General features: G+C 34.4%; 1 protein-coding gene across 2 annotated transcripts in view; it reads right to left on the bottom strand.

Moving 5' to 3' along the window:
* The window catches only part of LOC123311815 (lysine--tRNA ligase), a 76,688-nt gene extending 62,287 nt beyond the window's left edge, over positions 1-14,401 (bottom strand). The window contains exons 1-2 of one of the 2 annotated variants that reach the window (XM_044895920.1): positions 14,285-14,401; positions 13,627-14,063 (exon numbers count right to left, since the gene is read on the bottom strand). In XM_044895920.1, coding sequence (XP_044751855.1) covers positions 13,627-14,063; positions 14,285-14,325 — 478 coding nt within the window. In that variant the 5' untranslated portion in view covers positions 14,326-14,401. The other variant, XM_044895919.1, reaches the window with a different exon arrangement.
* Between the last annotated feature and the right edge of the window lie 270 nt (positions 14,402-14,671).

Raw genomic sequence — 14,671 nt, 5'->3', positions numbered from 1 at the left:
CTTATACGATCCCGGTATGATGAACAGTCGTCATGAGAAATATTCAATAACAATATTTTGAATTGAATTGAAGTGGTTTTATTGGATTCTTTTCGTATACGAACTATAATAGCACACGTATGGAAACTTATACAAGCCCGATTAAGTGAAGTGAGTCGACCTAATTTCAGGAGCACTGGCACGTTTAGGATCCTATGCACAAAAATTGTATTTTCACCACACCCTACTTGACCCTCTGTCGTGTTTACGAATTTACGAATTTCCTGAACATCATTGTAGTTATATTTGGTTGCCTTGACAGGAGCTCTTTTCCAGAAATTTTTCAGAAGATCAATATACAAAAGCAATGGAGACTTTTTACTCCTACAACAGTTATAAAAAGGTTTCTTCAGTATGAAGTCCTTATATTCTTGAAAAACTCTTCTTGAAAAACTATTCTTGAAAACTCTATCTCTGGTACAAGTATTCTTCAGCAACTTCATTTTTGTTTGAATCATAGAGATGAAATATTGGAAATTACTCGAGTATCCCGAACTAACAATTGGAAATTTTCAGTTCAGGAGGTGGAAGGGTATTCCTCAGTCAAACTTTCAATTTAATCATTTATAAAAATACACATAAAAATCATTATCAATTCAGAGGACTTTCAATTACACGATTGGTTTTCGCCTATAGGTACAAGTTAATTTACAGAGTGATGTGATACCTAATATAAGTTTAATATAGATATTTGAATTAGCTTGAGCTGAAATGAACAGATGATATAATATACCAAAATAAATAAAAACACCTAAAAACTGTCTCTCACCAATTTATTCTACAAGAACTACCGGTTTCGGGATGACTAATCGCATCCCATCTTCAGGTTCCAACACCAGAAACGCTGTTATGAGCCTCTGGACTTTAAAAACCTACTAGGATATCAATAATTCTGGAAAAGACCATAGTGATTTTTGAAATTTTGACATTTAAATTGACATTTTCTGGAACTCATCTATGTCTTGAAATTTTTACTTCTCGTAACTAGTAAATTATTCCGCAACTGTTGCGATAAACTAAAATTAAATACCTTCAGTGACGACTGAGACGATTTAAAAGGAATCTGCGAGGAACGTTTGACTATTGACGGCAGAGGGTAGAGTAGGGTAAAGTTAAAATTAATTTTTTTTTGGCGAAGATCCTGACTTCATCGGACGTTTATAGTTTTGCGGACGTGTGATAATCTAGTTTGCTTACGAAAAGAATTCGATAACACCACTCAGATTCTAATCAAAATATTGTGATAACTTTTTCTTTCAAGGTGTTCCAGACATAAAAATCCAAAATCGTAAGGTCGGGGCTTCTTGTTGGCCATCTTACCGGACTGTACCTTCCAATCCATTGCACCCCAAAATATTGATTTATTTAGTCCCGTACATTCCGGCTATTATGAGCTGGGCAGCCATTCATTTGAAACCAGACATTTTCTCCAATATGTCTGTCAAGATGCTTTGGATCAATCGGATCGGGAAATATTACTCGTCCGAAAAGTCCACCTCTCATGACTGCCAACCACACGTTGACCCTCAACCCATGTATGGAAAAGAGAAAACTCCCATGCGACCATGGTTTCTCATTTTCAACATGAGTTGAGGGTCAACGTAAGATGGCCACAAAGAGGCTCCGACCTTACGCCTTTGGATTTTTATGTCTGAAACACCTTGAAAGAAAAAGTTTATTAAATTAGCGTTCAGACTCGAGAGGTCCTGATCGAAAGAATAACATTGTGTTATGCTGAAATGCGTCAGAAACTCCGCAGGGTTGCAGATTCACTACAAAAACGATGTATAAAATGTATTGAACAAGGCGGTGGACATTTCGAGCAATTATTACGAGTATAAGTAATAGTAGTAATTTGTTTTCTTTACATGTTTTCATAAAATCTATATCATTAAAATTTAGTTTATTCCATGTGAATAATTTTAATATTGAATCATTCAATCAAATTAAGGTTTGGAATCTGTTTTTCGTTGTTATCTTGTTAGCCATTATATTCATATGTTAACACTTTCTCCTTAACCGTATATTTCACAACTGGAACCGTCTCCCTGAATGCGTAGTGCGATCGACCTCGGTGAACGGTTTCAAAAACATTTATGACAGGTAGAAGTCCTCTCTGTGAGGAACTGTGGTGTTATATCTAATTTTTTTTTCTTTTTTGTATATGATATTTCAGTTTTGTATTTTTCGCTTTCATTTTCGTTTATCCACACTGTTTATGTATGCATGTATGTAATCTACAACCTTCGAGTTTATAGGCTTGTCCTCTACTGGAAACAATTACGTAATAAATAAATATAATGGAAGAAGACTAGCAGCAAGAATAAAAGCTTATATGTCTTTCGGAAGCAATCTAAATGGGGTATTTTTTGTTGAAAAGAAAACATATCCATAACTAATAATTTTTCATTGATAAAACCATTGGAAAAATAGGCTTAATTTTGTTCACTTCAGAATCATGATATTCATCCCATCCCCTTACCAAGCCCGCAATAAGGAATTTTTTCGTACACACGAATTCTCATCATGTAGCAGATTTATTTCTATTTCCAGATATGTGGTCAAATTTAATTAGGCTACGAGATAACTGTAGTGTGATTGATACTATTAGAAAAACTGGGAATATTTCGTGAAATCAAAAAATGTTATATTAAAGAATGACCGATAACATTTCGATTATGTGTTATATGACATTTTTCGTTCCAAATCAATTTCAACCAATCACAAACCTTCTTTGTATATGAGAATCTGCAGTGATGATGATGATGCTCAGTTCACTGAAGATCATGCGTTTAATACTCCAGAGATCGAATAGTATCATCGTGCAAGTTTATATTTCTTCCGAGAAAGTATCGAATGTATCGAAACTTTGCAGGCGATTTTTTCTCCCGAATCGAATAGGAATCCATAAGAGAATTTTGTTTTTTGAATATCTATCCCACGAAAAAAATTTTTGAAGGAAAATCATAAAGGGTTGTTATGTTCAACCCTCAATAATGAAATTATGCGATCTAAAAAATTGTGTGAGTAATAATATATACTTAGTGCTTCATATTATGTATAGTTTTATGACTCAGTGTTTTTTAGAACCTGAAAAAAATCGCCTTCCAAAGGCTGTATCTTGGATGGGAGGTCCATTTCGAAAAAAATTCATAGGAACTACCCCTGCTTATTTTCATCGAGGAATCATCTCCCTTAGTCCTTTGCATTTTTATAATAATAACTTTCCACAAAATATTTCTCCTGGCATGCCACAGGGCATAAAATTCGGAGAAACACATTTTCAAAGTAAGGAATGGCCTGGACAATACCTATCCAATTAAATGAATTGGTCCAGGAGGCCCAACTGGGAACCATGACCTTATAGATTACCAGATCTGAACCTTCTATACAATTCTTTGTGGGTAAAATTGAAGGAGGTTTATGAGGAGGATATCCAGACGACGAGAAACCAATTGAATGCATTCAATTGAATGATGAATTTTTGTGATCTATTAAGAAACAATGGCAAAATGGATCGAAAGGCTTTATCGCATAGGAGAATTCAACGTGACAGATGTGTACAAACAAACGGTTCTCATGTCGCAAAACTTTCAAAATAATATTGACGGAATTTGAACGTCAGTAATCAATTTTTTCATTTTTGTTTGTGTGATTTCATTTCAGTGTTTCGCATTAATGAATGATTGTACCTATCGAGGAAAGCTTTTACGATTATTCTGGTCGTTTTAAAGCTTGTTATGGAATATTTCACATCTCATAACTATTCATTGACGCGATATTTATAGGAATTAATTAGATTTTGCTTCTTTTTTTTATTTCAATTTGGAAAATACATTAGAGGAATTCTGGGCTTGGCATGGACTTCTTGGAAAGTGAAACAATTATTTTCAATTCGACATACAGGATGATATGATAAAACTGAACACATTGAATTAGTTCATAAATTTTTTAGGGTTTTCACTCCCTAAAAAGTTTATGAAGAGATGCAGAATCCTCCCAGAATAAATTTCAATCGATACATTGAATTAGGTGTGATGAGTCTAGCTCTGGAATATTAAAACAATTCATATTTCGCTCTCTAGATCTCAATTTTTTTCAACAGTGTTCTAATAAATTTTGTTGATTTTTGTCTCATGATTATGATAGTTGGAGTACTTGCAAGAATTTCAGGAACCCCCTTGTAGATTTCAGAAGGAAGCTAAAAATTAATTTTTCATATTTTATTACAATCATTTTATGTATACCTCTCAAGGTTATGTTATTAATGGATCAAAATTTGAGAAGAATCTGTTAAAAAGGAATTTGCTTCATGAGAATATTGAGAAAATACTTCTTTCCCAACAAACTCACACATATATGAATTTCTACCGTAACACCTACTTTTTCGCGTCATTTTATACATCGAAATTGTCGGTTCCAGTCCCGTCAAACTGGCAACAGCGCCGGGATCGTGAACGTTGGCCATATTTACCGCTGGAATATATGTGGGATTGTAAAGTTGGTGCAATGTCTCGGGTTTGGAAAATATTATCGATTATGCTACTTTTTCAAATGAAGGAATTCTTTTCCCCTCTAAGTGTGCCTAAGGAGTTATAATTCTCATTAACGTTATTTCATCATATATACTCGAAGAAAACATTCGGATCACGTGGGTCTCAGGTCGCCTTAGAAACGTATCGGGACTGGAAACGTCTATTGGACAAATATATATATATATATATATATATATATATATTTCAATTCATTTTTACCTAGTTATTTATATATCAACGTGTTCGACTTTATTTGTTGGGTGTCTAGGTTATAGTTGAAAAACGTGAAATAATTTATTCGTACAAACGTTTCGGCGCATCCGCCTTCTTCGGTGTAAAATACATCATAATGGACTTAAAACATTAATTGTATAGGGCTCAACAATGACAATTAATGTTTTAAGTCCATTATGATGTATTTTACACTGAAGAAGGCGGATGCGCCGAAACGTTTGTACGAATAAATTATTTCACGTTTTTCAACTATAACCTAGACACCCAACAAATAAAGTCAAACACGTTGATATATATATATATATATATATATATATATATATTGTTACGATTCGTTTTATTACCTTTTATTTTTTTTATTATAAATTAATTTGTAATTCAAATCAACGGAATCGCAACTTAAAAAACTATTCAATTCTCAACTATAATAAGTGACTTTTTTCCTAAATTATTCTGACTGACAATCCTTCTCTTTTTTTTTATATGTCTCCATGCCTACCCAAAATTTCCTAACACAGCAAACTAAACGAAATTATTTTTAGAAAACTTAAACCATAACAAAATCCCCAAAATTAAAATATTTATTCCCCAAATTGAAAATTTTGGGAATAAACATTTTAAATTTAACAAACTGAATTTTACACAAAAAAAAATTCATTAATTATTAACCTAAATCTTTTTTTTTAAACTTTTTATGATTTCTCCATTTTTTTCTCTTTTTCCTCCTTAAATAATTTTCTCCAATCCATTCCATTTTTTCTCTCACTCTTTGGATGACATTCTCCCATTTTCTGTTACTTGTGTAATTCCACTTTCTTATATATGCTCCTTCTTCATCATTGAACCATGACAATGCTCGATTTACCAATTCCTCAACATTCCTAATTAATGGCACCAGTGCAGTATATTTTCCTTTTACCTTTCCATTGAAATTCCATTCTTGATCCCCCAAATTTGAATTTTCTTTGTACATGACTACTTCTGATGTTTCATTTTGTTTGTCTAAGTTCTCTTTAATTTTATCTCGAATTTTATTTATATCCGTATCTAATTTCTCTCTCACCTCCTTTCGAATGTTATTTTCCGTTGTTTCCAAATGTTCCTGACATTGTTTCATCATCATACCAATTTTCCTGTCTATTTTCTCTTCTGTTTTATTGACTCGTTCATTAAAAATTTCATTATTTTTAATGAAACCTTCTTCCATTCTATTTTCAAATCTTTTTTTTATATCTTCCAATCTTTCTGCTGTTACTTTTATTGCTCTCGAATTTTCTTCCATTTTATTTTCCATTCTTTCCTCAAACTCTTTGAAATCTTCTTTCATCTTCATTAAAAAATCAAGTATAGTAGAATTATTATTTTCTTGTGCTCCAGCTGAACTCTTGTTTCTGGATTCAATATTTTGAGTTTTTCCCTCACTCAACTTGCCACACGTTGGTTGCGCCATTTTGTTACGATCCGTTTAATATACTTTTATTTTATATTATAAATTAATTTGTTATACATATTAACGGAATCGCAACTTATCGAAAAATATTTAATTCTAAACTGAAACCAGTGACTTTCCTCAAAAAAATATTCTGACTGACCATCCTTATCTTTTTTTTTATGTCTCCATGCCTACCCAAAATTTCCTAACACAGCAAACTAAACGAAATTATTTTTAGAAAACTTAAACCATAACAATATATATATATATATATATATATATATAAACATATGTTTCAGGGAATAGAGGCTCACTTTTGATAGGAAAAAATGTGGTACTCTTTTTTCTAAACCAAGCTTTCGCAATACTTTATTGCTTCTTCAGGGTGTCTAAAATAAACAGATACAAACATTAATACATTACACGTAAATTAAAATCATCTCGTACATTACCGAATTTGAGGTTATTTAATGACAATTGTAACTGGTGTAACATTATATGGAAAAATTTTTGGTTTTTAAAATACAATTTGGTATGTTCATTGCATGAATTCTTAACTTAAAAAGCACTATAATATATTCTCTCAACTGGGTCGTATTTCTTGAAGTAATGTCATCTGTCCTTCTGTCCAATCACTCATCGAGTGGGCCGTCATAGAATTCAGTTTCTTTTTTTAACAGATAGCTGTATATATTACTTAGTTTTTTGGTGTCAGATTTTTTATTTATAGAGTTTTCTCTTTTATTTATTTGGATCATCTCGTGGATAAGTCTCTTGTGGTAATTGTTTTCAGTTTTTAAAATTTCTACGTTTTCAAAGTCAATTTGATGGTCCAGGTTATGCGCATGTGTCGCCAATGCACATCTATCTTTATAGTTTTTAATGTCTGATCTGTGTAGACTTATTCTGTTTTTCACCCATTGGGAAGTTTGGCCAACATAAATACCATGACAATCTTGACAACTTAGTTGATACACGACATTGCTTTTTAATGTCTTCTGTATAGGGTCCTTGAGTACGCTGTATAATGATTTGACGGTTTTTTGGTTGTAAGTTGTTATTAACACTTCCTCATCTCTAAAAATGGATTTGATTTTCGATGTCAGCCCCTTGATATCCGGAAAGGAGGCATTACCAATTTCACCCACGAAAACAACAAATCGGATACATTCATTCAAAAATGGTACAAGGACACAAAAAAATTTTTGAAAGATAACGATGATATTATAGTATTAGATAGTGATAAAGGAGGTGTGACAGTGTTAATGGAAAAAACCGAATATGAAAATAAAATACAATCTCTACTTGATTCGAAAGATTTCAAAAAATTACCCAGGGATCCAACACAAAGTATACAACAAAAATGCAATAAATACGTATCGAAAATGCATGACAAGGGGTACATTACAGAACAACAAGCTAAAAAACTCAAAACATACAATTCCACATGTCCTAGAATATACGGAAACCCGAAAGTGCATAAGCCAGAAAACCCATTAAGACCAATAATATCCAGTGTGAATAGTCCCATGACAAAACTGTCGGAACTTATGGCAGACATCTTAAAGTCAGCATACAATACAGAAAATGATTACTATATTAAAGATACATTCGATTTTGCAACACAAATAAATAATTTTCAACTACCTAATAATCATAAAATAGTATCATTTGATGTTGTAAATCTATTCGGAAACCTAGATAAAAACAACATAATTAGAATTTTGGATAAAAAGTGGGAAACAATTCAACATCATACAAAGATGGATAAAGATCTGTTCTTAGAAATAATTCAATATATCCTGGAAAATAATTATTGCACTTTCCGAGGAAAATTTTATCAGCAGATTTTTGGCTGTGCTATGGGGTCCAAATTGAGCCCGATATTATCGTTATATGTTATGGATGATCTACTGGATGAGTGCACAAAAAAATTAAACTTCAAAGTTCCATTCTTGAAAAAATTTGTGGATGACATCATTGCAGCAATACCTGAAGATCAAATTGAACAAACCCTTGAATGCTTCAACGCCTACAACAAAGATTTACAGTTCACAATCGAGAAGGAAGACAATGATCAAGGAGTTCCATTCCTAGATACCAAGGTACACAGACATGAAAATATTGTAAAATTAAATTGGTACAGAAAAACCACCTCATCAAATAAATTCATAAACTACCTATCAAATCACAATATAAATATAAAAATAAATTTCATAAAAGAAATGAAAGAGAGAATAAACAAAATATGCCATGAAAGCTACAGACAAGATGGACTAAAGAGATTATTCGAGATATTAAAACAGAATGGATATCCAACATCAATGATCAATAAATTGATTTATGCGTCAAATGAAACACCTAGATCGAACGAACAAAATCAAGAAAGAAATGAACCAACAGACAAAACAGACAAACGTTATGCCTCCTTTCCGGATATCAAGGGGCTGACATCGAAAATCAAATCCATTTTTAGAGATGAGGAAGTGTTAATAACAACTTACAACCAAAAAACCGTCAAATCATTATACAGCGTACTCAAGGACCCTATACAGAAGACATTAAAAAGCAATGTCGTGTATCAACTAAGTTGTCAAGATTGTCATGGTATTTATGTTGGCCAAACTTCCCAATGGGTGAAAAACAGAATAAGTCTACACAGATCAGACATTAAAAACTATAAAGATAGATGTGCATTGGCGACACATGCGCATAACCTGGACCATCAAATTGACTTTGAAAACGTAGAAATTTTAAAAACTGAAAACAATTACCACAAGAGACTTATCCACGAGATGATCCAAATAAATAAAAGAGAAAACTCTATAAATAAAAAATCTGACACCAAAAAACTAAGTAATATATACAGCTATCTGTTAAAAAAAGAAACTGAATTCTATGACGGCCCACTCGATGAGTGATTGGACAGAAGGACAGATGACATTACTTCAAGAAATACGACCCAGTTGAGAGAATATATTATAGTGCTTTTTAAGTTAAGAATTCATGCAATGAACATACCAAATTGTATTTTAAAAACCAAAAATTTTTCCATATAATGTTACACCAGTTACAATTGTCATTAAATAACCTCAAATTCGGTAATGTACGAGATGATTTTAATTTACGTGTAATGTATTAATGTTTGTATCTGTTTATTTTAGACACCCTGAAGAAGCAATAAAGTATTGCGAAAGCTTGGTTTAGAAAAAAGAGTACCACATTTTTTCCTATCAAAAGTGAGCCTCTATTCCCTGAAACATATGTTTATAGTTCAAAAAGGCTCTTACCTCAGACTACTATATATATATATATATATATATATATATATATATATTTAAACCACCATCTAATGCTTCCGGGAGCTTCAGCGCCAAGGTGGAGTCCTACGACAGACCTTGTAAGAATTTTCTCACCGTACGAACAGTGCCCAGTATAACCTGCTTCTAGGCAGAGGATATTATGGCTCGGTCTAGCCCTAGCTTCTCTGTGTTCCCAACCAGGTGCTGTTCCACCAGACCGTTAACGCTCATAACAAGAGGTATCACATTTATGGACTCCAATTTATGAAGCTCTCTCAGCTGGAAGGCTAGATCTGCGTATTTAGTTATTTTCTCCGTATAGGCCTTGGAGAGATTCTCATCTGCTGGTATGGTGAAGTCGAGCAGGAGACAAGATGCGCGCGTTGTATCAAAGATGACTACATCCAGTCGGTTGTGAGCAACCCCTCTCTCAGTGACCATCGTGACATCCCAGTATAGCTTGTGTCGGTCATTCTGCAGCAGGCTTTTAGGTATGTATAGATGTTGTTCGACTTCACGTTTTAGTAGGCCCAGAGTGAGGGTTATCTGTTGATGGTAAATTCGTGCCATTGAGTTGTGTCTTTCCAGGTATTCCGTTGGTGCCATAATGGGGCATGCTGATGTTATGTGCTGGATAGTTTCAGCCCCCACCAAACATCTTCTGCACCGGTCAGAAGGGATATCAATCTTCGCTATATGCCTCAAGTACATGCGGGTTGGTACCACCTGGTCTTGTATGGCAAGCAGTCGCCCTTCAGTTTCTGGGAAGAGGTACCCTGCACGAAGGTAAGTCAAGGACTCCACCTTATTTACTTCTTTTTTCTCCAGGTATCTACCATGAAGTGCTTTACTCTTCCATTCCTCCATCATTTCTTCGGCTGAGTGCTCCTGCCTTCGATGTTCGGTTTGGTTTCCGATAGCCCCAGCGCCGAGAGGACATCGTCAGCTTCCCGCAGCGCGATAAAAAAAAAGTGTGCTCTTCTTTAGAAAATATCTTCTCAAGGCATCAACTTCTCTCTCATGTGCGATCTCCAAACTTATCAAACCTCTTCCACCTATATGTCGCGGAAGATACAATCGTGTTGTGGACGAGTGCGGATGATGCATTCCATATTTGGTCAGCATAGTTCTTACACTCCTATCGATTTCTCGGAGATCAGTAGGCGACCACGTCAAGATCCCAAACGAGTACGTAATACTAGGTATCGCCCACATGTTGATGGCCCTGAATAGGGACCTCGCATTCAGCTTTGATTTAAGAAGTAAGCTCATTCTGCTCAGCAATCTCTCTTTAAATTGTTTTTTCATTTCCGAGGTCTTAATGTCCAGTGCTTGTTTTACTCCAAGATATTTATAGGTCTCTTGCGCCGCAAGGGTGGGTATTGTTTCGTTGTTCATCAACTTAATTGGCTCATCAGTATTTATTATTTTTCCTCTTTTCACCTCCAGTGTCGCACTCTTATTCATCCCCATCTGCATTTTAACAGATTGACTGAAAGCCGATACAATCTCCAATTGTCTCTTCAGCTGGTCAAAGTTGGCTGCGTATAGTTTCAAGTCGTCCATATATAAATGGTGACTAATTCGCACGTTCTTTTGTTTGTCTATCACATAGCCATAATTCGTATTTTTGAGAAGTATACTCAGAGGATTGAGTGCGAGGCAGAACCATAGCGGGCTCAGGGTGTCACCCTGAAATATTCCTCGGTTGGCTGTCTCACCCAAAATGGGATGCACTGTACATATTCATAAAGCCCTAGGCAACAATATTTCGAGAGCTTTTTCATTTGCAGAACTTTAAAGGGTGAATTTCATCCATATATCTCAGAATCGCAAAAAAATCAAAACTAGGTCTCAAAAATGAATAATTGGTGTGAAATTCGGTGTACACGATTATAAAGCCGTAGACAACGATATTCCGAGAGCTTCTTCATTAGAAGAAGGGAAAATTGCAATTGTGTTGGGGTGCATGAAAAATAGGAAATGATTATGTAAGGATTTTCAGAAAAATAGGAGATGACATTGTTTCAGGTCATCTATTATTTAGTACTGATCATAAATACTACATTTATGAGCTTCTATCTTGTCTTGAGCTCTGTATTCTTCTCATGCTAAAAAATCTACTACAATTGTCATACTATAGGTAATAATTTTTTTATAAATTTTCGGGCAAATGAATAGTGCAATCAGAGCAACTATTCCTACTTCTTTAAATTTTCCAGTACTATTGCAGATGAATGTTGATCTAGAAATCTATCAGTATCAAAAAATATAAATAATTCGTGTCTGATTGTTTTCCGCTAAGGTTAAGAATTCTAGTGGTGTCCTTCTATATCAGATATGAATTGTCTACTACCTACTACCTCATATTATAAATACATATTTATCATTTATTTTGAGATTATATCGCCCTGTAACACGAGAACGAAGCAATATATTCGAAAAAAAAAAAGAGAAATATCTTTTATATTCTCGAGATGCTCCTATGAAGTGAGCATCAAATGTATCCCCCAGTACAGCTTTTAATGTTTAATGACCAGAAAGTTTGTCTTGAACAGGAGTTCTGGGAGTTTTCAAAATAAGTGAGACTTATCTTTATTACCTCGAATTCAGTATTTTTGTTCTATCGAAAATATTATTTCATCAAGTGGATATAAAAATTTTGTGAAATTCCGTTTTCAACATATCGTGAAAACTTGAAAACCATAAAAAATTTGTATGAGATCTTTCCTCAAATCTCTCCGTTCTTTTCAGATCTCTTTTCGAATTTTTCTTCAACTCTTATAGCGAGTGCTGTTTCTCACCTAAAGCATGTTTGTTTACAGAATTCTCTACAGAATTTTAGCAAGAAAACGGCGGAAATTATTTCGTAAGAAATTTGCGGTTTAGTTATTGGATATGTATGCAACTGAACAGTGAATTCTACCGAAAGTACGTATGTAACTACGGAGAATTTTGGTGCATGAACTCACGAGTGAATTCTCCAGAGAATTTTCGGCTAGTGCGAAGCGGCTTTACAGACAAATTGAAATTTTTTTATAAGGGCCTGTAATTTCTTTTCTTGAGCTGTTAGAAAATATGTATAGTAAGATTGTGAAAAATCACCAAAAAATTGGCCATATCGAGGCTTCACAATAATATACTATGCCAAACACCCGCGCGAATATATAAACTGACTTCTCTTTATCGGTTGAGTATCAACAATTCTTTTGAGTATGACTAATGAGAAATGAGAGTATGTACCTATTCGGACTTTGAAAGAAATTTCGATAATGAAAATGCAGTTAGATCCATCCTGGGGCATATCATTCAATCTAAGAATAAGAAACCAAACCATTATTTTGATCGGAATCAGAATAAACCCAAAGCCTCCCAAGCAGAATGAGGTGGTTCATACATGGGCGTGACATTCTTATTGAATGAATAAGTCAACACAATCAAACTTTTGAAAGTTTCGTGTCATTCTCGAATTTTCATAGTACCTTATTAAAATGAATTTGAGAAAACCACCGTTTTGCAATGAACTCCTGACAGATAACTAGCGAAAGTTTGAACGGGGGGATGGCATATGGTAATTATAGATGGTTTGCCCAAGTGGTTGCTATCTTCACACTGTTACATGTCATAAATATAGTGGTAGAGAAGCTATGGATTATTTCAAACAACTGTACAAAGATCAAGATAATAAGGCATTTCCAGTCATTAACTGGGAAGCACTGCTCCTAATTTACACCATTCCAGTACGCTGAACATCAGGTCCTAGGATTTTCTCCCCTCTACCCTGATGCTCCTCCTGAATTTCTAGGGCTTCACGCACTGACAGCTGTAGAACTCGTGATTTGTCATATTTGCTGAGGTTAGGTAAGTTTAATTTGATAGTTAATATTAGGAGTTCGCGTCAAAGCAAGAGTGTGAAGCTCCCGTGCGTCAAGCCCCAGAGTTTCGCGCACCTGACTGGAAAGCAGCCAATATATCCTTTCTCAGAACTAAGCCCTTAGAACAAGAACTAATGGAGAATATTGTGTTAGTTCCTACTTCTAAAAGGACCGGATGAATCCACAATATAATTAAGGAAGTGACAAACCTGTATCTTCAAAAAACTTGTTTTCATCAGGATAACATGCTGCAGTAGCCATAACTTGTAGTTTAGTCCCTTCAGCTCTCAAATCGTAAAATATCAATTTAGCTCCTGATTCACGAATAGCATGAACTCTTCCTGCTACACTGACTTTTTCAGATTCAACATCACCATCATTTAGATGAGAATATTTATCAATGAAATCTTGAAGAGAAATTGATACATGGAACTTATGAGGGTAAGGATGGCTTTCACCCCCGAGACCTTTAAGCTTCATGATGGCCCCTGTTCTCAACTTGAAATATTCGTTGGGTGATATATCTTCATCTTCCTTTTTATGTTTGGGTTTCAAAACTTGAATGGCTTGATTAGCCAGTTTTTCAGCTTCTTTTTGAACTTGTTTCTGTTGTTTCTCTAAAGCTTTTTGTCGGCGTTTCAATTCACTGAAATGGAATAGTGTTAAAATTAATAATTCTGGTAATTCAACATACCTCTCAAACAAATTTCTTGCATTTGCCTTCTCACAAGAAAAAGAACCAATAACCCTTAGACTTGGTTTTGAATTAATTTGTGTAACCAGCATAAGCACATTGGCTTTGAACATTGTTAAAGGAATCAGCTTAAAAGTCATTATTGTAATATTTTTTTCGCGAAGATAACTTACTTTTTTGAAATATTTTGGTCACTCATCGTGAGATTAATCATTCAACCCAGTCTAGCTCCAAAGAATTTGTCACAATTTCACAGATACAGATAAGCAGCAAAGATCACAGAACACACCGATATAGAAGGGAAACTCCCCTACTAAGAAGTGGGGTCAAGTTTCAGCGCCCCCATGCGGTGGTTCGAGGAAATAAAAGCGCCGTCTTGCGGCCGGAATTCGAAACAAATGAGCGGGAAAATTTGAAATGCTTCCTATTTAAAATCATTTGATTTTAATTTTGAAGTTCGGGATTGAAAAAACGTACTGGAATGAGTTAATATAGCATGTCAAGATGCTATATTACCATTCCAGTACGAGTTGTTTCAAATCCAATGTTCTCAGAAGCTT

This window comes from Coccinella septempunctata, chromosome 4, assembly GCF_907165205.1.
Source record: "Coccinella septempunctata chromosome 4, icCocSept1.1, whole genome shotgun sequence".
NCBI classification, from domain to species: domain Eukaryota; kingdom Metazoa; phylum Arthropoda; class Insecta; order Coleoptera; family Coccinellidae; genus Coccinella; species Coccinella septempunctata.
The sequence above is the reverse complement of the archived record's forward strand: the minus strand, read 5'-3'. Positions and strand labels throughout refer to the sequence as shown.